The 24,396-nt window shown below is 37.1% G+C and overlaps 1 protein-coding gene across 19 annotated transcripts in view; it reads left to right on the top strand.

Moving 5' to 3' along the window:
• The window catches only part of SPEF2 (sperm flagellar 2), a 198,141-nt gene that overhangs the window by 45,095 nt on the left and 128,650 nt on the right, over nucleotides 1-24,396 (top strand). For 10 of the 19 annotated variants that reach the window (XR_010157255.1, XR_010157254.1, XR_010157256.1 and 7 more), the window contains 3 exons: nucleotides 4,580-4,767; nucleotides 7,567-7,735; nucleotides 12,556-12,591. Coding sequence is in view for 16 of the 19 variants with exons in the window: in XM_024356634.3 (XP_024212402.2) it covers nucleotides 4,580-4,767; nucleotides 7,567-7,735; nucleotides 12,556-12,591 (393 nt within the window). In the remaining 3 variants the exon portion in view is untranslated. The remainder of the gene's footprint in view (nucleotides 1-4,579; nucleotides 4,768-7,566; nucleotides 7,736-12,555; nucleotides 12,592-24,396) is intronic. The other 9 variants (XM_009449294.5, XM_054684412.2, XM_016953431.4 and 6 more) reach the window with 1 other exon arrangement.

Here is a 24,396-nt window from a genome sequence, read left to right as displayed (position 1 = left end):
GTGCTTATGTCCCGAATGGCATTACTTAGGTTGTCTTCCAGGGTTTTTATAGCTTTGGGTTTTACATTTAAGTCTTTAATCCATCTTGAGTTAATTATTGTATATGGTGTAGGGGAGGGGTCCAGTTTCTATCTTCTGCATATAGGTAGCCAGTTATCCCAGCACCATCTATCAAATAGGAAATCCTTTCCCCATTGCTTGTGTTTGTCAGGTTTGTTGAAGATCTGATGACTGGAGGTGTGTGGTCTTATTTCTGGGTTCTCTATTCTGTTCCATTGGTCTATGTGTCTGTTTTTGTGTTTTGATTACTCTAGCCCTGTGTAGTGTAGTGTAGTTTGAAATCAGGTAGTGTGATGCTTCCAGCTTTGTTCTTAGTTTTTATTGTTCTTGTGAGTTTTATTGTTATTTGAGAGTGGGAGGAGATGGCACATTCTAAAAGTACTTGTAAATCTATTAAGGTCTTTAAGGTTTCTTAACTATGCTCACAGAGTATTAATAATATTTGTATTACTTATTTTAATAGTATTTATTTGCTATTCCATGGCTACTTTCTATTAAGTATTGCTGTGGAAAATACTGATTTTGTTTCTACTTCTTTGGCTGCTCCTTCTCAGGAGCAGGGTCATTGTCTTTACAGGCTCATTGTTCCCTTATATCAAAACGTTTATTAACAGATTGCTCAAAGCTTCATCTTTGACTTCCTTATATTCTTTTCTATGTTATTTCTCAGACAATTTCATCCACAACCATGGTGAAGTATTTACTGCAATAGACAGATGACCCATGCAGTTATGCCTCTGTCCTCCAAGATGAAGGGCCATAGTTTTAGTATTCCTTGACATCTGTGGTCATATGTCTCAGAGACACTTCAAATTCAACATGTTCCAAGCCAAATGTATGACCTTTTCTATGAAACTAGTCTTTTTCAATGTTCCATAGCTCAACAAATGGCATCATTATTTATCAAATTGTACAAGCCTGAAACTTCAGGGCCCACCTGAAAGCTGCTTCACCCTTATTCTTCCATACCCAAAATATCCACTGAGTGTTATCATTTTCATGTATTAAATTTCTCTTCATCGTGTCCATTTTCCTCCATGTCTACACTACCACCCCTGGTTTCTACTGCAGTACTACTACTGCAGTGGTTTCCTTCATCCATTTTTAGTGGTTATGAATTGGTGACCAAAAACTGGAGAGTGTAAGAATATAACATTATTTATTTTCCTTAAATCAACCCTAAGTTTTACTCTTTCATCCTACCTCTGCACACAGAGAATGTACAATGCCCCAGGTTATAAGGGCCAAGCCATCTTGGAAACACTACAGTCATCAGGTGCAAGCCCAGTGCTATTGAGACCTCAGCTACTGTAGCCAACACGCTACCCTCAGTGGCACAGGAAACTTTGGGGAGGCTGCTCCAGCCTTTGTTGGTCTTCCATATAATCCCCTCTGAAGCTTCATTGCCCCCCTTCATTGCCTGGGTTCTGGCCACATTGGTTTGCTCTCAGATCCTTGAACAAGTCATTTCTTCTACTTTGCCCTTCTTCCCAAGTGCCTTCACCCAATTAATACTTGTTTTCAAAGCTCCATGCATATGCCCCTTCTTGTCTAGGTCAGGCCTCATACCCCATGGTCTTGCCCGAATGACACTTGTCATAGTGTGTAATTATACATGTATTTGTGTGGCTCTTTGACTGTTTGCCTATCCCACTGGCATGTAAAGTCCATAAGGGCAGTACCACGTTTGCTCTTGCTCATGAAATAAAGAAAGAAAAAAAAAGAGTAAAGAAGGAAGGAAGGAAGGAAGGAAAAAGAAAAGAAAAGAAAGGGAAAAGAGAGACAAGGGCAGGAAGGAAGGAAGGAAAGAAGGAAGGAAGGAAGGAAAGAAGGAAGGAAGGAAGAAAGGAAAGGCTGACCATGGTGGCTCACACCTGTAATCCCACCACTTTGGGAGGCCAAGGCAGGTGGATCACGAGGACAAGAGTTCAAGGCCAACATGGTGAAACCCTGTCTCTACTAAAAATACAAAAATTAGCCAGGTGTGGTGGTGTGCACCTGTAGTCCCAGCTACTTGGGAGGCTGAGGCAGGAGAATTGCTTGAACCCAGGAGGCGGAGGTTGCAGTGAGCCGAGATAACTCCATTGCACTCCAGCTCTGGATGACAGAGCAAAACTCCATCTCAGGGGAAAGGAAGGGAAAGAAGAGAGAGAGAGAGAGAGGGAGGGAGAGAGAGGGAGGGGGAGAGGGAGAGGGAGAGGGAGAGAGGAAGGAAGGAGGAGAGAGAGAGAGAGAGGGAGGGAGAGAGAAGGAGAGGGAGAGGGAGAGAGGAAGGAAGGAGGAGGGAGAGAAAGAAAACGAGGGTGGAGAACTTTGTGTTTTTCTTTCACTCTCAATTTTATGAGCGTTTTTGTTTTGTTTTTAGATTAAATCTGCTAATCTCTTCCTTTGAGACAATTGCAAAACTATTCTATATTAAGACAGTTCCTGATTTCAAATTTCTGTGCTACCTGCTATAATTATTGAAAATTCATTACAATAATATTTGATGTTTTTTGAGCTTTACTTTGAGTCAAGCATTGTACTATGTTTGTTACAAGCATGTATAATATAATTCTTTCAACGACCATAAGTGGATGCCATCGTTATTTACATTTAACACATCAGGAAATTGAAGACTGGAAGGCTCAAAGTCACACAGCTTCTCAGTGGTGTAGCAGGGAGCAAGGCCAGCTCTATCAGATTTTAGAGTCCAGGCTCATAACCACAGAGATTTACTACCTCCCACAGACTTCCTTTTTCCTTTTCCTCCTTCTCTTTTTATGGCTGCAACCCACTTAGCTGTAATGAGACAGGAAATTATGGTGGCTTTGGCAGAGGATTGATGGTAGATATAGAAAAGGAGAAGGAAGACTAGACAGCTGGATGAAGGGAGGGAGAGGAACAGAGGGAGGGAGGGAGGGAGCGAGGAAGGGAGGAAGAGAAAGAGGGAGATGCGGAGACAGGCAATGGCAGCAACCAGGGTTGAAAGCTATACTATTACTGGTAGGAACATTCTACCATTCCCTTAAAGGTTTTTTTCCCTCACATCCTAAATATTTCCATGTGTTTCAGAGAACTCTGTACTAAACCAACCTCATGATCCATTTTTTTGTCACTCTTTCCATGAATTCTCATTGGATATTTCTGCTCTCTTAGATTCATTTTTCCTCTGAATTCTTCACTTCATGAATCATGCCATAAAGCTTTGTACTTAAATTGTACTCTTTCTCCATAAAAACAGGGTATACAGAGTAACACAAGAATAACAAACTCTGATGTAATTCCTGAATCTGTCAAATGTACAGAACTGACCTTAGTGATCACCCAGCTTAACCCCTTTCCCAACAAAAATGAAAAAAGCACACAAAATAAAACAGTAATAGCAAAACAAATGGTGGACCTTACACAGCAATCCATTGTCACACATCTAGTCATTTATGAATAGTATCATAATAGGAAATATTTGTTCTGATGAGATGGTTTGGTAATTTTTTGGGGTATGCTAAGTACTATTAATATCCTGACTTTGAGGAAATAGAGACACAAGAAGACTAATGACTTGCCCAAGGTCTCACAGCTAGAAATTGAATTCTATATAAAATCTAGGGCTCGAACTCGACCATAGCTCCTCCAAAGCCCAAGTTTACTTCCGTTTGATACTCACTGGGTTGTTACAGGAGGGAAGTTTTTTTCCTAGAGCAGGCTAGCATGTAACTGAATTTCTCAAGAAGCTGGCATAGCTATCTGAAAAGCAATATTTGGCCATTTGAATCCCACTTATTAAGTATTATGTTATCCTCAGCTTGGCTGGACTGAGTTCAACCTTTGTACCTTGTGTGAAGAAAAGATTCCCTAAACAAAATAATAATGCACTAAGGAGAGGGCGATAACAAGCTAAGTGTTTCATTGCTTTCTACATAAATAGATGTTCCTACAAATGAATGCCATCAGTTTGTTAAGGCTGTATCTGTAGAGGGTTTGTAATTAACACATTTAACATTTGTTGGCAAATATGTTATATTCTCAAGCCAGTATAATCTGGGACTTTCTAAAATATTTTCTAAGTATAAACCAGTATTATAGAACTCTCCCATTGAAAGACAGAGGGCAATGGCTATAGCAGATGTGTCCAAATTGGCACTTTGGAGGTGGGAGGGAGGGGTCAGCTATGCTTAGGGTCTGGCACAGACTTGCCTGTTTCTCTCTGATCCCTATTTGCAACCGGTGAACTCAGGTCTTCTTTTTGAAGGCTTAAGATGCAATTCCTCATTAATCCACATTGGGCTTTCCCCAGTTAGATCACTTCTGACTGTATTATGCTTTGTTGATAAGATAAGCTAAGAGTAGGATATTTCCAATATTGTCTTTGCATTAAGTGCTAATGTATTAAGAAAAAAGTGTTCATTCATGATTAATTTTTTTCCTGGTGTGAGAAGAGGTTTCATTCTACTGAAAGACTTTTTGGCCATTGAAATGATGACATTATTTTTATTTGATTCAATTATAGTGACTTAAAAATATGTTTTTGCCTTTTTAGGCTTTGGCAAAACAAGCCAAGATTGACTTTGAAGAACAATTCCTTAAAGAAAAGAGATTTCATGATCAGATTGCTGTGGAAAGAGCTCAAGCTCGTTATGAAAAGCATTATTCAGTATGTGCAGAAATTTTGGATCAAATAGTTGATTTGTCCACTAAAGTGGCAGACTATCGAATGTTGACAAATAAGTAAGTATTTTTTTCATAATAACAGTAGAGACATGATAGAGAATGAGGAAGGATAAGATTGTAAAATAGATACTAGGATGATAAGTAAAGAGAGATAAAAATGATTCATGAAAAGACTAAAAGGTGGGGTCCAGGAGACCTTGATTACTGACTTGATTTACTCACTGACTATTTTTATTTAAGATGCATATATGCCTTTTTCCACACCTTTTATGAAAATTAAAGTGGATCATAGACTTAAATGTAACCCATAGCACTATAAAACTTTGAGGAAAAAAATGGGAGAAAATCTTTGGGTTCTATGACTAGGCAACAAGTTCTTAGACTTGACACCAAAAGCATGATCCATAAAAGGAAAACTTGACAAATTGGACTTCATTAAAATTAAAAATTTTTGCTCTGCAAAAGACAAAACTTTATAAGTTGGACTTCCTCAAAATTAAAACTTTTTGCTTTGAAAAAGATGAAAGGATGTATAGAATAGGAGAAGATATTTCAAACTGCCTATCCCACAAAAGACTAATATCTAGAATATATGAAGTATTCTCAAAATTCAACAATAAAAAATAAGCCAGTTCAAAAATAGGCAAAAGATATGAAAAGACATTTCACTGAAGAGGATATTTAGATGACAAATACACAAGTAAAAAAATTCACCCTTGTTAGTCATTAGAGAATTTCAAATTGAAATCACAATGATATATCATTACACACCTATAAGAATGGTTAAAATTTTTAAAAAAATGAAAACACCAAATACTGGCAAGGATCTGGAGAAAACCACTATTCATTACTGCTGAGAAAAGTGAAATGGTACAGCCCCTCTGGAAAACAGTTTGGCAATTTCTTAAAAAGCAGAATATGCAACTCCCACACAACCTAGCAATTACACTTCTGGGCATTTATCCTAGAGAAATTAAGACTTAAATTCACACAAAAACCTGTATACAAATGTTTATATCACCTTTATTTGTAATAGCTTAAAACTGATAACAATCCAGATATCTCTCAACAGGTAATAGAGTGTGATACATTCGTATCATGGAATATTGCTGAGAAATATAAAATAATAAACTATTAACACATGCCACAATCTGGATGAATCTCCAGATACTTAGGCTGCGTGGGAAAGAGCCAGTCTCAAAATGTTACATGCTCTGTGATTTCATTTATATAACGTTCTTGAAATGACAAAGTTATAGAAACTGAGAACAGATTAGTGATTGCCAGGGGCTAAGAATGGGATGGAGGTGAGAGGGAAGTGAGTGTGGCTCTGAAAGGGCAACATGATGGGTTCTGTGGTGATAGAAGGTTCTGTATCTTGACTGTATCAATGTTAATATCCTGGTTGTGATATTGTACTGTGGTTTTGCAAGATATTACAATCAGGAGACACTGGGTAAAGGGTATATGGATCTCCATATTTTAAAAATGTTCCTACTTTTGCCATTTTATCTGTTTCTATCCTCATATCCTTAAATGTGAAAAGAATTTTACAGTAAAGGTCAGATAGCTAAGGTTTTTTTCTTCTATAGTTTTTTTCAAAATACGTGGACTACTTTAGTGGGTTGCAATCATGAAGCCATAGAATGTCTACAAATGTCATAGTAAGTCATATTGAAAGAGAATATTAAAAGGTTATTAGGAGGAAACAGGTAATTTTGGAGCTTTTTAAAGCCCTAATAAGTGGTGGAGAAAGCAAAAAGGAGAAGTACCTGAATCTGAGGTTCGTCAGGAGTTCAAGACCCCTGAACACACAGCCTTTTAAACAGGAAAAGTTGTTAGGTCTGTAGCCGTTAAATAATAACTCCTCATCCCCTTCAATCCCCAGCCACTGATAATCTCTATCCTACTTGATGTCTCTGAATTTGTCTCTTCTAGGTACCTTATATAAGTGGAATAATATATTTGTCCTTTTTCTGTCTGGCTTATTTCACTTAGCATAACGTCTTCAAGGTCCTTTCATGTTGTAGCATGAATCAGAATGAAATACTACTTTTTAAGTTGTAATTTCAGGTTCTAGTCCAACTGTTTATGATCATGTCAGGACATTTCACACATCTTGTCTTGAAACCATTTTCCCATCACTCTGTCCTTGTTGTCTCCTAAGCATTCCTCAGGACTCAGCTTAGCAGTCATTTCTTTAAAGAGACCTTCCTGGAACCAACAAGTTAAGTTGAGTCATACTGTTGTACTTTCCCATTGTATAATTCTTATTCAAAACTTTCATTTATGTACGCAATTATTTTTTCCCCTTCTTTCCCAGAGTCTGCTATTTAAGTCCAGGTATTCCACTTGCTATTATATTTCTAATAGCTAGTAAAATGTCTGGAACTTAGTGGGTTTGAAGAATGATTGTTACTTTATGCCACTGGCTCTTTTCACTTTTTTATTGACTGTTTCATAGCAGAACAATATATCTAAAAATATTGAGTACAGTCGGAACACTTAGGTTCCTTAATTCTCAGCTCTGATATCAGCTTACTATGCAACCTTAGGAAATTATTTAAATGCTCTAGTATCAGTGTCCTCCTGTGCAAAACGAACAAACTGAGTGCTTTTCAAGGCCCCTTTAAGAGAAAAGTAGGTTTACATTTTGTAAATGATTTGTAACAGAAAAATCTCATATATATTAGTCTTATTGTCATTGCACATATGGTAACCTTTAAGATCATTTTTCAGTAATTATTTCTGTCTGATGAAAGTGAGCTAATTACATAAATATAATAAAAATACCAATGTTTAAAATCTGTATTTGACTAACCATTGATTCATCTCTACCTTTTTTTTGTGCGATAGTCTGATTCCGTATAAGTTGATGCATGATTGGAAGGAACTATTTTTTAATGCAAAACCCATATATGAACAAGCCTCTGTTAAGACACTACCTGCTGACCCCTCAAGAGAACAACTTACAGAACTGGAGAAAAGGGACTTGCTAGATACCAATGATTATGAAGAATATAAGGTACCTACTGATATGAAATAATTAGAATGCTACATAATAAATCCTTTTTCTTTAACATTAATTTTGTGATATTCCTTATTTCATTTCTACTAATAAAAATAGACATGTTTTGTTTGCATTTTCCCTTGTTTTAATTTGTATGTTTGTACTACTTTTTGGATGCTTAAACTATACATAAGCTATTATCTATTGTTCCTAGTAATCTTAGGGGAGTGGTCTGAAAAAACATCAAGCATAGTAATTGTCTGGGTAGACAGATTTCAGAATTTTTAAAATGCTTTAATTTATTTATTAGCATTTTTCTTTGTATGGGCTGTGTACTTTTGCTTCAAAAACCATTGTTAAAAAGTATTTCTTTTGTAATCAATCTAAATAATAGACTTTTTTTACAGGCAAAATGAAAGAGGAGGAGGTCTGGGTTTTATGAATAGCATAGATTCAAACAATCTTTTATTCAAAGATTGAAATAAAAAGTATCGGGTGCCAACTGTGATTTTTAGAAGAACTGTTGTAAAGCCTTTGAGATTAGACAGACTAGAGCTACATTACTGAAATTGCCAACTACTAACTGTGTGACCTTAGGTGACCAGTTCATTAAGGGCTAATAGATTTCCATTTTTCAATTAATGGAAAGGGAATACTACTATACCTACTTCATTTAAAATAACATGAGTTAAACACTTAGCTGAGTGCACTTCATGTTGGATGCATATGATACATATCCATTTCTTTCCTCACCATCCTACTCTCCCCATCCCACTCCATCTCACCCTTAGAAGTAAAGGTGTAACAATCATAGCTTTTGGATAGAAGTTTTGAGTGGATCAACAGCAATGGAATGAGGAGTGAGGCTTTTTATTAGAAAAATTACAAAATGAGTCCCGGAAGGTCAGTAAGTGCAACATGAAAAAAATCTATGAAAAGATTATTTGACCTAATTATTCACTGATAGTAAATACTCAACAAAGGTTTGTGGGACAAAGGGTGAATAAAATGAATGAATTACAATGAACAAAGAAAAGTGCAAAATAACACTAACAAGTAAATATTACAAGAAGATAACCTTGTGGTTAAAAGATAAGGAAAAATATGAGATTACGAGAAATTAAATGTATACTATATTTTAATTAAATGAATTTGTATTTGTAGCACTAAGAGAATTATTATTAGGGATTGACTAGAACCTTAAAAGATATATGTGGATGTTTGTTTTGTACGGTTGTAAAATATACTAGACCTATTACATCCACCTAAAGTATAATGCCATGTAATAAAATGCTTTGACAGTATCAACCTGTGTTAAGGTATTTCTTTCCATTGTAAATTAAAAGTCATTTTATTTGACAGACTTTACTGGTTCATCGAATGTTTATTTCTAAATTACTTGTTAAACAGCTCAATCTCTATTCTTGTTGCTCTTACAAAGCAGGAGACCTAGTAGGCTGCAGCTTAGCAAAGATTTTTGTCTCTTTAGCTATTTTCCTTGTATGAGAAATGGTTACCACAGGAACATGCTTGTCTTACCCACATCCTGAAGCAGATGATGCATTTCTTTTGCAGAAAATTGTCAACTTTTGTTAGGAGTTTGTGAGCGTCTAGCAATGTACTTTATTTTGTGTATTGACTTCGCTGTTTTTCTAGAAATGAAAATTACCTTAGGATTTATAATATGTTTTCACAAGCTCCCTTCGACACCATAATGGAAAATATGCCATATACAGGTTTTAGGATATACTGTAAACTATTATACTATCATTCTTTATTTTTAGTTCTTTGGTCTCTTCAAGAACTTGTCCTAAATATTCCTACATACAAGTAAAAAATAAATGTTTCAACTTGTAAAATGTATTATCTGGCTTAAATAGTCTATCACAAGAGGCAGCGGAACAATGCATCCTGGCTTATCTAAAAGAAACAGTTGTCCACGTTTGTCATTATTAAATTTGTTCAGGAGTTTTAATACAAATATATTACTCAGAAATTAATACATTTGTTTGAACATAATGTTCATTATAATGTTATTGAATATAATGTTCATTATAATGTAATTGAACATTATATATAATGAACATTATTATGTTCAAGCAAATGTATTAATTTCTAAGTAATACATTTGCATTAAAACTCCTGAACAAATTTAATAATGACAAATGTGGACAACTGTTTCTTTTAGATAAGCCAGGATGCATTGTTCCGCTGCCTCTTGTGATAGACTATTTAAGCCAGATAATATATTTTACAAGTTGAAACATTTATTTTTTGCTTGTATGTGGAAACATTTAGGACAAGTTCTTGAAGAGACCAAAGATCTAAAAATAAAGAATGATAGTATAATAGTATAATACATTTGCTTGAACAAATAGTGTAATACATTTGCTTGAACATAATAATGTTCATTATATATAATGTTCAATAACATTATAATGAACATTATGTTCAAGCAAATGTATTATTCAGAAATTAATCTTCAAAAAGTTTATATTCTTAGCATACTTAATTGATGTCCTTACCCTCTACCTTTAAAGAACTGACAGTTCCCAGTTTTGAGTTTGTGCTTTTAGAAGCCCGTGTTCTGTTCAAATAAGCTATTATGCTTAAAATTTTTAAATATTGTACCTAGAAATTGCAATTAAAACAGATATTTGCTTATGTACATGTCATATGTAGCTGCCAAAAATTTGACTCATGTCTTAACATTATTTCCTAAATCATCACACTCTATTTATGTGAGAATGACTGAATGTGAGGGAGCTCTACCCCAGTGGCTAGAAATAACATTTCTCTCTCCCAGGAAAGAGGCAAGAACAGCATCATGGAGCAGCCAGACCTCTCTGGGGTTCCTAGGCAACTACCACAGCATAACAACATTGAGTTATTTAGTAGAAAGTGAGGAAGGGCCCTTAAAGCCCAATGGACCATGGGTAGCAGGCTAAGCCAGGAGGCCCGATTCCTCTAGTGCAGCTGGCAGCACAGCCCCACACAGCAGCTAGTGGTTCTCAATCATGCAGTGGACTCCTGCCAGTGAACCTCAAACTCCCCCTAATGCAAATCCTTTCTGTGGGTCTTACTAGCAAATGAGTTGCAATTCATAGCGTTTCACTTTTATATAAGCTGCTTACTAGCAATTACTAGTTGAATGAGTTTAAGAGTTACTAAAATTTAGTGTTCATAAACTAAAATTAGCTCATGGCTATGGTTTCCTGAAGATTTGGATTTTTCTAAGAAGTCCCTGCCACAAAGCACTCAACCATTTTCAGAGCTCTACTGTGCATGCCCATAACCAAGTTATACTTGGAATTTCTATAATTTGGGGGAAGGATATTTCATTTCCAGCACATCATCCATGTTGTCTTAAGTTGTTCATGATTTTTAATTGCTGCTATTTTTTGCCTTTAATGGCAAATTACTGTTTAAGTTCACGATCGGGTGAGTTTGTTGTGGTTATTGGATTAACCCTACAGTGTGTGTTATAATGTACATTTTTATTAACATTATTTTTGGCTTATGATTTTCCATCAACCAGACTTTAAGATGTGGTTGTATATGTTATGGTTTAACATGTGTACGCCTGTCACTACAGCACATGTATGGATACCTATCCCCCAGTTTTTTTACAATGACCTTTATTACCACCAGGTCTTTTTCCACCAAAGAATAGAAATATGGGACTAAATGAGCCATGGAGTTCTCTGTTTTCCTGTCTCATCTGAATTGTGTGGCCCAAAGACATCCCTGGATAATTGACCCAAGCACAGTGATAGATTTTAGTAGATGAATGTTAAGGGCATGTGAATCGATCACTTTTTTACATTTAAAACATATACATTGCATTGATCAGCTCAGGCTGCTATAATAATACACTATAGACTGGGTGGCTTAAACAACAGCAATTTATTTTTCATAGTTCTGGAGACTGAGAAGCCCAAGATTAAGGTGTTAGCCAGTTTGACTCCCCAGTGAGATCTTTCTTCCTGGCTCACAGAAGACTGCCTTCCTGCTGTGTTCTCACAGGGCAGAGAGAAACAGAGTGAGCTCTTCTCTTTTCGTCTTCTTCTTTTTTTTTTTTTTTTTTTTTGGTGTTTCCAAATTCTTTTTATTATTATTATTATTATTATATTTTAAGTTTTAGGGTGCATGTGCACAACGTGCATGTTAGTTACATATGTATACATGTGCCATGTTGGTGTGCTGTACCCATTAACTCGTCATTTAACATTAGGTATATCTCCTAATGCTCTCCCTCCCCCCTCCCCCCACCCCAAAACAGGCCCTGGTGTGTGATGTTCCCCTTCCTTTGTCCATGTGTTCTCATTGTTCAATTCCCACCTATGAGTGAGAACATGTGGTGTTTGGTTTTTTATCCTTGCGATAGTTTGCTGAGAATGATGGTTTACGAAAACTAATCTCATCATGGGAGCCCCTCCCCCATGACCTCATCTAAACCTGATTACATTCCAAAGGCCTAGCCTCCAAGTACCATCACATTGGAGGTTAGGGCTTCAACATATGAATTTGGGGGAGACACAAACATTCAGCCCATAATATATGCATTTATTCAGGATACTTACAAAATGTCACAATATGGAAACTTACTAATTAAGTATAGGAACTTTTAATTTCACATGAAGTTGCTTGTTTTATGGCCTCTTCTGTTTCTTGCCAACAAGTCTTAATTTTCTTGTCTTTTGACTATGAAGATGCTTCTATTGATGAACCTGAGCATTAATTCTAATTATTCATTTTAATATAAATGTATATAATTGCATTGTGTAGTACTGGAGGGCCCTGAAAAATATGATGGTTTCATCTTTTATTTTCAGATATGGAGGAATACAGCTGACCTCTCAGTGGACAGAGTAAGCACTTGCTTATATGATGAAGGCTGAGATATTCTCTAAGGCTATTATTCTATTGTAAAAATTCTGCCTGTCATTGCACTCAATGCCTCACAATATCATTCCTTTGAATTAAGACATCAGCACTTCCTAAAATACAAACATTTCTCAAGATAGGCAATAAGAATCATGATCAGCCTCCAAAATAGAAAGGAGCTGGGAAGGAAGATTGATGTTGAAAGAAATATTCTCATATCATTCTAGTTTAGTTTTTAAGAGTGTGCCATTTCATACGTGCAGTTTCTTTTCTCCATTTGTTTACAGTGTTACCTCTAACTCCCTAAATTCCTTCACTAATGGTAAGGCTATAGCTTTTGTAGACTAAGCCTCATTGTATCTTGGTTGGTTAGGATTCCTTTTTTTTTTTTTTTTTTGAGAGGGAGTCTCGCTCTCGCTCTTGCTCTGTCGCCCAGGCTGACGTGCAGTGGCGCAATCTCGGCTGGCTGCAAGCTCCGCCTCCCTCCCAGTAGCTAGGACTACAGGCCTACAGGCGCCCGCCACCACACTCGGCTAATTTTCTGTATTTTTAGTAGAGACAGGCTTTCACCGTGTTAGCCAGGATTCTTATTTGTAGTAATCAAGCACACTGATTCTAACTTAACAGAGCAGAACATCAATGTATTAGTTTTCAAAGAGGGCTCTATTTGCCCTAGGTCCGTGGTTACCAAGAAACAAGGCTATTTTCTAATTGTTGTAGGCCAAGGATTTCAGAGGGCTTGATAGGGGTCTGGGACTTGTGTCTATGGAATAGCAGGAATAGAAGATGAACTTGGGTCATGTGAAGGGTATTTGACTTCAAATTATTAACACTGGAGACAAGGTAAGTTCATTTGAAAACCATGGTAGAAATTGTTGAATTAAGGTATCAAGTTCAAGACGTTAGACCAGAATTGAGAAATGGTTTCCAAAAAGTTGGCAGCCAGATAGAAGTGGAATGGGATGTGAGAAGGACAAAACCAAAGAGAGGAGTCCTGGATGCCTGACATGAATAAGATCAGAGTGATTGTCCACCACTCATTTTTATTTGTTCTTGATCACATAGAGAGAAGCCAGCCCTCTTCCAAGCTCCCTCCTCTGTGGGACCAGGGAAAGAGATGGTGGTCAGGGCTTTTCTGGGCTTTCTACTACTGAGTTTTGGGTTTGTTCTCTACCTGCTTTGGCAACTACAGGAGCCAGCTTCTATGCATCAAGCCCACTTTCCATTCAATCAATTCCTCGGAATTACCAGCTAGGATTTTAGAGTTGGCTATAAAGTTTTAAATTTTAAAACTATAGGCTGGATGCGGGGACTCACACCTGTAATCCCAGCACTTTGGGAGTCCAAGGCAGGCAGATCACTTGAGGTCAGGAGTTTGAGACCAGCCTGGCCAACATGGTGAAACCCCATCTCTCCTAAAAATACAAAAATTAGCTAGGCATTTTGGCGGGCACCTGTAATTCCAGCTACTTGGGAGGCTAAGGCACAAGAATCCCTTGAACCCAGGAGTCGGAGGTTGCAGTGAGCCAAGATCGTGCCACTGCACTCCAGCCTGGGTGACAGAGTGAGACTCTGACTCAAAAGAAAAAAAATGTTTTAAAGCTATGTTTTAACAGATAAATTTAGGAAGAACACAATGGGGTTTGTGATCTTGAAAACTTGAATGGATCCAAGAAAGTGTTTAAATTTTAATTTGGCTCAGATGTGTAGGACTGAGAACCATAAACTCTCCCACCTAAAAGACCCCCCCCCACGCCACCACCCGTGTCCGGTGTCAGGACTTGTCAGCCATATTATTTGGTACAGTGGGCCTATAGTAGTCTTTGACACATTGATCAATGTCACCTCTAAGCTTTTTGGGGGTGGCTTATACCTCTTTGAGGTATCAATCTTAGCAGTGAAATAAAGAGGGTGGCAGTAGTCATTATAGAAGAGGGTATTCCATGTGGAAAAATACTGTGTGAATTCTGCAGTTACAAGGTAGGCAGAACAAGTCATAATGCCTATGTATTTTGTGACACCAGAGAAATTCCAACCAAAAGTGTCTTTCTTACTATCCCTGGCTAGGTAATAGCAGTAGACAGGTGAATTCAGACGTAGATACTTCTGGAAACATTCCTTTAAATAGTAAGACCATGGAAATTACTATAAAAGTGATCCTGAGGTAGGCTACCACCTCACTGATAAATAAAGCATAGTTTAAGCAGTTGGGGAATGACATTTACTGTTTTGATAAGGATAGCCACCACCATCAGAATTGTTTGGTGGCCCCAGAACAGGGAGAAATCTGATATGAAGTCCAGGGTGATTCAGTCTCAAGGGCACTTGGGGAGCAATGCAGTGACCTTAGAGTCTTATTTTTTGTTTGTTTCTTTGTTTGACCCAGGCAGTTGTGCTTTGAAAAGCACTGGGCTGCTGTAATTCTCAGTGTGCCACATTCAATGCCTTGGAAGGGCCATGGTGGCTTTCCAGGGATAGAGAATGGAACAAGGAGTAGGAACCTATCATTTTGGGGTGACTGAACTGCTTTTCCACTGATCTCCTGAGTCACTTCGAGCACAGCTGGAAATCAGAGTGCTAATCAGAAGCCCCTACCTATTGTCTGCATCTGATTGGTCACGGAATTTCAGCAGCACTGAAATGTAACTTTTTAAGGGAGAGGATCTCCCAGAATGGCTTAGTGTCAGTTACCCATGGTAATCAGACCTGCAGTCAGCCCAGTGATTCTGGCTGCCTGATATATTAGTAATTTGTAGCTCAGCATTTCTGAAAAATAAACCTGTCACTGCTGAGCTTTCTGAACTTCTGAATATGTGACAAGCTGGAGTGATTGGATTGCATTGTGAGGTGCCAGGCTCTCTCCAGCGTGGGCCTACAGGCCTTGACAGTGACCATTGTCACACGCTGAGTATTGACCGTGGCCAGTGTAAATTTCCCTCCAAAAACAAGCATAAGGTAGATGCAGTCTACTGCCCTGGGTCTTCTTTTGCAATAGGCTAAAATTAAACATGCCTGTTTTCGTACCATTAGATTAGGGCAGACCGAGGAAGGCTACTCCTGGAACAGAAGTGATCAGATTACTGAGTGAAAGACATTATTGAATCAGGTCAAATTCATTAGATTTCCTGATGATCCAGAATTAACCATGATATAGTTCCTTAGGCAAGGCATTGGCCACCCACAATCTGCTTCTAACCAGAACACTCTTCAGCTCAGCATGGGGGTCCACATGGCAGATGAAGTTGAGCTAACCTCTGCCTTTCCCTCGATTGCTCAGACTCTGCATTTCCTGGCAAGAGATGTGACCTTCTCTCTAGAGGTGTACCCACCCTGCCAATGTCAGTGAAAGATAGACACCCCTGCCCACTGGCTCCTCTGGAATCTGAAGGCCAGAGTGTCTGGTAGAAAGATGTGTGCGGGTAGCTAACCATACGCTGACCTGACTGGAGGTCAAGTGACTTAACAAGGCTTCCAGGCTCATGCAACAGGATCAATTCATCTTCCAAAGTTGTTCTGAGGCCTTCTTGAAACTGGGCCCCAACGCAGAGCCCATTCCATGACAGCTCCTGGATGAGAAGACAGAATTCAGCTGCACTTCAGCTAATCATCCTCTCTTCTCTTTGCCTTTTTGTCTAAGGCAGTATGTGGCAGCATCAATCTTTTCCACTGTCACCTGGCTATCAAACAGGTCCCATACAGTGTTCAAGAAACCCTGTGGGGCTGCCAGATTACACAGCTGAACTCCCCTTAGGGAAGATAAATAACCACACTTTCTGCCTCTTCTAAGAAACCTGGGAAGTTATTACAAATGTTTAAATCTGAATAAAATTTAGGCAGTTCTTCCAGATTTCGTCAGGGTTTGGGGGTAGTTGGAGGACAGAAAGCCCTGGAAGAGATGACAACAGAGGCTCTAAAAGTTAAAGTGTTACCTTACTACTTTCCCATGGAGTATGGCTTCATTCTGAGTGCCATATTCCCCAGGCACAGTAACTGGAATATAGCCACTAGACTTTTCATTCTACCCTAGCAATAGGTATACTTCTGTAGTATTTTATTCCCTCTGGTAGGAGACCAGGACAGACCCAGCAGGAAGGTCAGCCAGGAGATACAGTGCCAGGGGTTTAATTCTTAGAACTGGAACCAAGACAGTCAAGATAATTTCCCTGATGTGGCCAGAAACAGGAAGAGACAGAGGCGGGATCAAGCCAAGTCCTTTGAGCATGCCAATGATCAAAACTGAGATTGGGTGAGGACCAGACTAGAAAATGAAAACAAAGCTGGCAGGTTGGAAGCTAGGCAGAACTGGAACAGAACAGGACACACATTAAAGGCTTGGAAGCAAAGTGAGGAGGCTCTGGGCATTAGAGGCCACAAACAGAGCTAGAACATCTGCAGCTTGTTTTTCTCATCTGCCAGTCATGTGGAACACAGCTGGCTCATACTAGTCTAGGACACCCAAGGCAAATACCCAGTTAGGAATATGAAATTAACCAGGTCACAAACAGCTTCTGCCATAGAGCAGATTGTACGTACCCATTGACATGGGCTGCTCTTCCCCACTCCAGGACTCAGCCCAGGTGCTTGGATTTTTAGGACCTGCCATCTCCTGACTGTTTTAAACCTGACTTATTTCCTGCCTAGTTTTCTGGCATCTTTCAGGCTACTTATTTGAATTTCTGACCAGCTCTAATCTGTTGCTACCCATGTTCAAGTGTGACAGATCTCTTCCCAAACATGGATTCACTTGGAAAAACTATTTACAACCATAGGATTTTTGGTAATGTGAATATAGTCAATGTTCTCAAGGGATTTATTTTTCCCTAAGTGATGTTACCCATTTGTTTTAGGTGATTTGGGGATATTTCTATTTAAAAAATTAAGACATATCCTCCATCTTTCCTCTGAGATAAAACATCAGAAAATTGAAATACTTTAATTTGTTTTTATACCTAAAAATGGCATTACAACATCTCTTTCCTCCCTGTTAAGTCTCTGGCATAGTTTGTTAGAAAGATCCAAATTAATAAACTTTTTCATATATTACATCTTAAATGAAATGCTTTTTGCTGACAACAAAAAAGAAATGCCTTAATTTAACAGAGATGCACACTTTAAATCATACAATAGGTTGTTACTTCGGGAGATGCTTTCTGTATTAGCTAATTTCATTCATGGTATGTGGATTTTTGCTAGCTTCTGTCTATGAGGATTATACTTTCTGATCTTGTCCCTAATTTTGGGTTATCCCTATCTTGTTTGGGGGCCTAAGTCATCTTTGTACTTAGTTAAAATTACTAAATTTGAATTTCAATTTAGTCACTCATTTATTCCGTTCACATATATTGAGCCTATAGTATTGATTGATTGACTGATTCAATAAATAGATATTTATCGAGTGCCTACTTCTACCAGCACTATTCTAGGTGTTAAATAAGACAGAGATCCTTCCCTCCCACTGTTCACAGTTTAGTAGGGATGAGAAAAAAACCATTCCAGAGAATGATGCTGTGTGGATACGAATAGGAGGTTATAGGACACATTGGAAGGGATGAAATTCAGTTGATTTGTGAAGTATGAGTAGACATCAGTTGATTTAAAGGTATTAATGCAAAACGGACCTAACCCTATGAGCTGTGAGTTTAGACTCTTCTATCTTTGTATTTTCTCCATGGCTTCATTAAATTTCAAGCCTGTAGACCAAACTAAGCTTAGGAAGTGTGTTTGGGTGTCTGGAGTCACTTCTAGCATCCAGACTTTTTCAATAACCTCTGAAGATATCAATCTTGGTTATTTCTAATAATCTTCCAATGGAAACATGTAGACAGTGCAACAATTTAAAATGCTATAAATGGGCAATCGGCTTGTCCCTGGTTAAGACATCATTTTCTGCCCACGGTGTTTGGGCTTGAGTTAATAAATTACCTAACCTCTCACTAACTAATACTTTTTCTTTGGATACAATTTAACTATTAATTTATTTTCCAATAAGCCTAAAGTTTTCTTGCATTTTGAATAATAATAATGTACCTGTTAATAAGAGGTTTTAGAGATTCACATTATAAAAAAATTTAAGAACAGCAATTGTACAAAATACAGTTTTCCAAAGTGCTAGAAAATAAGTAACTGATAACTAAGATCTAATAATACAAATAAGATCTAGCATATGAGTGAACTGGCCTTTAATTATAACCAATTATGAGAAATTATACTGAGAACTGTATTACTTTAAAAATATACTTTGACTCTCTAACTCTCTGAGTTGAGTGACTGTTAGTATAAAATTAAGAATTACTCTCCCTATTTGAAGATATCTAAAAAATAAACCCAAGATGGTAATTATAGACATGAGATTAGAACTGAGAGTTCCTGGTGTCTTGTCCAATGAAATATATTTTATTATTTGTTGTCCCAAAAGAGGTTGAAACCAGATTGTGAAATTAATTTAGGTCACAACCAGTATTTATTTTAAAAAAGGACAAAATAAATATAATAAAACACAATACAGTAGGAAATAAAGCATATCACAAGTAGTGATGATAAGGATTTCATAAAAATTTTTTGTGCATTTTATATCTACCTGTACAGAAATGCTAGGTCACAATGTAGAATGCATTTTTTTGTTTGTTTTATGGGGAGACCTAGTCAAAAATGTTTGAAAGCCACTATCTTAGAAGATGTAGTCCAAGTGGTAATTGTGCTCCAAGAGAAGCCAGAGAGCTTTAGGAGTGCTTTACAGGGGTTCAGACCAATAAAAATGGACACGTCTGGTGAAAAGGACTTCCTGGACGTCTTGAATAGCTAAAGAAAGGTCCATCATGATGAACATAAATTCAAATTTCCCTGAAATTTGAGGATTGTTAATGGCTACAACTACTTCTGAGGCTGCTAGTACAAGTCTTAACTTTAAGTATTACAGAGTGCTGTGCCAAGGGAAAGTGGTGTGCCAAGGGAAAAGCCAGCCAAGCACACCTGCAGAGTGGTAGGCCAAGGGAAAGCTAGCCATAGATCAAGGCAGCTTGAATGTCTTGCCATGGTAGAGTTACAGTACATTGGCTGCCCTCTAAAAGGGCCATAGCCTCATTTTATGGGGTCACTACATATGGAATGTCTTGAAGTCAGTTTGTTAGAAGCTTCTGCCCTAAGTCCTTTGGCCACTACAGCAAGATAATCTGTCTGTTGTTGGGTCTTATCAAATATAGGTTTAAAAAAAGATTGCATTTCAGGAAACCCAAGGAAACTAACAGGTATCAAAAACAGTGTAAGTGTTGTATCCCCTTAGAAGGTCCTTTCTGTCTCTTAGAGGAAAAGGCACTTGCCTTGTCTTTCTAAATGTATCAGTAATTTAATTCTGAAATATTTAGAACATACCAAATTGGGAACATCTGGGACATGTCAGGCCATGCAGATGTTGGGAAGTTCTAGTGATCCATGAAGACAAACACTTGGATTATATGTACCTTCAGACTAGTACCACTCCTCTAAAAAAGCCACCTTTGAATGTCTCTGCTAAGTATTATTGGTGTAACTCTATTATTTGTTTGTTGAATTTTGTGCTAGGTGCTCTGAGATTTTATGCACTGACAAATATTTCCAAAGGCCCAGATTCTGTTTATTCAAATTGATCTAAGTAAGCCAGCTCTCCCCACTTTTTGAAAGGGTGAATGAGGAAGCTCCATTCCCAACTTGGATGTTTAGAAGTGGCAAGAATGAGAATGAGATGCATGTGGTTTTTACAGGGGTAATCGGCAGCATTGTTCAATCACTTGGGCAATGTTACAATCAAGAAGGGAATCCAGTGGACACACGGGAGCTTAAGCTTGCCCTTGAAGTGTGCAACTCAACCCACATTCAAGCATGTTTGCTTCCAAGCAGATTCTGTTTGTAAATACTCGTGATTCTATTAGCCATGATTCATAACAAGGAGACCAAGAATACTGACACATTAGGCCACAAAAAACTAAAAAGATATGAGAGACTGGAAGTAACCAGAATCAGAACTCCAGGTCACCATTAGGCTCCTACAACAGGATATAGAGAGGCATGTGAGTGCTTTGGATCCAGGCTAGACAGCAGAGTGGTAGGCCCATGTGATCTGTAAAGATGGGATCTATAAAAATGGTGGATACTATGGTTCCAGGAATTCAGAATTCAAGTGCTGGAAAGGTCAGTGTAGGTCAATTAATAAAAACAGTGCTAGTGGGCCGGGTGCTGTGGCTCATGCCAGTAATCCCAGCACTTTGGGAGGCTGAGGTGGGTGGATCGTTTGAGTTCAGGAGTTCGAGACCAGCCTGACCAACATGGTGAAACCCTGTCTCTACTAAAAATCCAAAAATTAGCTAGGCTTGGTGACACCTGCCTGTAATCCCTGCTACTTGGGAGGTTGAGGCAGGATAATTGCTTGAACTCGAGAGATGGAGGCTACAGTTAGCCAAGATCGCGCTACTGCACTCCAGCCTGGGTGACAGAGTGAGACTTCGTCTCAAAACAAACAAACAAGCAAAAACCAGTGCTAGTGAACAGGTTGTGACTTTTGACCACGGGCAGAGTCTATTTCCTCTCTGTTGTAATTTTATGATCTCTGTATGTAAGCAGACAAAAATTCACAGGGAGAGTCAGACCTCCTAGGTGTTGATGGATCCTGAATCTTATACTTACACCTTCTCAAAAATACATACTGATAGTATTTATGCAGGTACAATTAAAATATTATTAAAATCAAGACAGCTTAATAATTATTTCCTGCATGTTCATGGCAGTTTACATAAATCAAGGACTAGTACATCAACACAGAAAGAGTATCTCATTAAAGCAATTGTTTATACCATGTGATATTTACCTGGTTTTGCCCACTCTGAGCGTCAGAGTCTGGGCCTAATAGTCAGATGTCTATTTACAATACCTGAAAGAGTAAATAATATATGTTTTATTATATAAATAATTTAATCATATCTACATAGATAATAAATATGTAAAGTAGAGATCTGATAAAAATTTCTGATTCGTCATTACTAGTGAACTAGTAAAGCTCTTTAGCTCATTGTAGTTAAACTAATAACCATCATTCTAGTCTGAATTTCTTCTTTCTCCAGTTCTTCTGATCTCTTTTCACTCATCATGTTCTGATTTCATCCCCTTTGGGATGCTTACCTTGACTCAGCCTTTATTTTTGGTCTTTGCTAGGAACTTCATAGGCTTTATTTTGACAGTGATTCTGCTCAGTGTGTTCCACCAAATCCTTTATCTGCTTATCTCACAGGTCAGGCTTCAGTTCTTCTAACCTAAGCATTCTGTTCTCTTCACAGTGACATCCTATTCCATTGTGTTTGGCCACATTCTACAGCTAGTGATGGAAGAGGTCTATTCGGATTTTTTGTGAGGAAGCAGGCCTTTCAGATTGGAGTGCAGCTGGATGTGGCGCTCTTACATGCCTCCAGCAGCTGCCTGAGAACTCCTAAACTGTTTATAGTCAGAGGTTACATAGGCTCCTCACACAAGCATTATTTCATTTAATCTTTACAACGATCTGGTGAAATACATATTGTTATTATGCTGCAAAGATGAATTAATGAGGGTGCAAAGCAAGCAAGTAGCAGAAGCCTTATATAATAGAAACTCAAGTCATCTGATTTAAGCCTAAGACTGTTGCCTTTAAAAAGGGTTAAGTGACTGCACAGCTCAAAATCATTACAATATTGACAACTTTCCACTTCAAATTGGCCTTGGAATTATCACCTTTTTTATTGTAAAATTACATAATTTCTATAGCTTCTGTTTTCTTATTTGGTTAGTTTCTAATTGGCCACATTACATAAAATAATCACCATTTGTCTAATTCGAAGTATAAATAATTCCAATGAATGAAAGCAGAAGCAAGTAATCAATTATAGTGCAACCAATAATTTTGCAGATCCAATTAGTATTTGGCTAATTTTGAACAGTGCAGATTATTATTATGTACAGAGCTCCTAGAAAAAACAAAGACAGTAAACTAAAAATACTTTTTATAAATACAGGGTAGTATGTATAGAAGTGGCAGTCAAATAGGATTATATTTATATACTAAATACACTAAAATTTATGTATAACTACATTACACCAATTTTAAAGAAAAACTTACTACGAGTACTTTGGGGTTTTAAAAATTTGTTTCAAAAAGTATTTTCTTATCTGCAGTGTTCTCATATCAGAAATTCTGGCACCAAACCAGACAAGCCATTCATAGCACTTACCAAAGTTGACAACTTATATTCTGAGTAAGTGTGTTTTGTCAGATAATGGGTATGAAAAGAATACTGATGAAAGAAAAGCAAGAACACAGGGATATACTTATTTATATATGACATAGCGTAATTATAGAAATATTGTCAAAAGTGGCCTAAACAAACTTTTCTTACTTCAAGTTATTTAAATAAATAACTCCACTTGTAGACTTAATCTGTTACTAAGGTCCACTTTGTCATATTAATCAAGAGTTAAGAATTAAAAATATAATATGGGCATTTATTTATAAGCCAAAAATGTGACTTGCTCATTTCTTAATGATAGTGTAGTAATATTTATAAACCACACATCATCTATTTGACTGAAATGAAAAAAATGTCTTTCAAATTAGTGGTCAAATTTGGCCAATAATTTTTAAACTAGGAAAGAGTTCCCCTCCAGAAAATGGTTAGGAAACGAGCTAAATCATACACAAGACAAAGACACATACCTTCCTCAAAAAAAAAAAAAAATCTAACTGACTTAAGGCAATCCAGACTAGCAGAAGTTGGCTCGTGTTTCTTAAAGAAATATAATGAAATATAATGTACCCTGTCTTTTGTTTTGGTTCCCTCTTTGGATTTCACAAGCACCTATTTTGATGAGGGAGTTCCTCTATCTCCCCAAATGGGCATTGCTTATGTTTCTCTATCCCTGATCTTTGGACTGAAAAGACTTACATTAACATGATTAGGGGCAGTGACATAATACAAGTGCTAATAGAATTGATCATCTGAGATACAATTTTGAGGAGACTTATGTGATTAAAACAATACTAATGTATCTTGAAATTTCTAATTTTCAGTATTCCACTATGATTTGACATCTCTGCACTGCTGAAACAATATTTTGGGGTTTTTGAAGTTTGAATAGTTTAATAAATAGGTTATATGTACTAATTCCAAATAATCTTAAAATATAAATTACATGTATTTCTATTCTTTGTCTTTGATAGAGTGCAAATGGAATAATATCTAGGTAATGAAATTATTACATAATCATGTTACTAAATATATTTTATGTGCACTGAAGATAATTTTTAAAGATCCTCAAGTGACTACAGAAAAATACCATTTTACCTATATGTGTATGTAAATAAAAAATCTTAATTCTTATCTGACTTGTATGTCTTAATTACTTTTATTGTTATGACAGAACTATTACAGCAATTTTGGACATTTTAGAAAACACAATAAATCAATATACTAATTTATCCTCTCAATAGTGGTGAATGAGAAGTATGACTCAATCTTTTGGTTTTAGGCAAAATATGGTACATCGTTGCTTTATCTGGATATCTTTTATTACTATGAATTTGAACATTTCTTTATAAACTCATTGGCCATTTTGTTCTACTGTCAAAATTGCCCATTTATAGCCTTTCCACCATTTTTCTGTTATTTTTATTTTTCTGATTACATATTTTATGCACTAAAATCCTTAACCTTTCGTCAAATATATATGTATATACACATATATATATTGCAGATATTTTGCTTTTGTTTTTTGTTTTTGAAGTGTGTGAGTGA

This window comes from Pan troglodytes, chromosome 4, assembly GCF_028858775.2.
Source record: "Pan troglodytes isolate AG18354 chromosome 4, NHGRI_mPanTro3-v2.0_pri, whole genome shotgun sequence".
Lineage (NCBI taxonomy): Eukaryota > Metazoa > Chordata > Mammalia > Primates > Hominidae > Pan > Pan troglodytes.
Note: the sequence above shows the minus strand (reverse complement) of the source record. Positions and strands in the feature narration are given on the sequence as shown.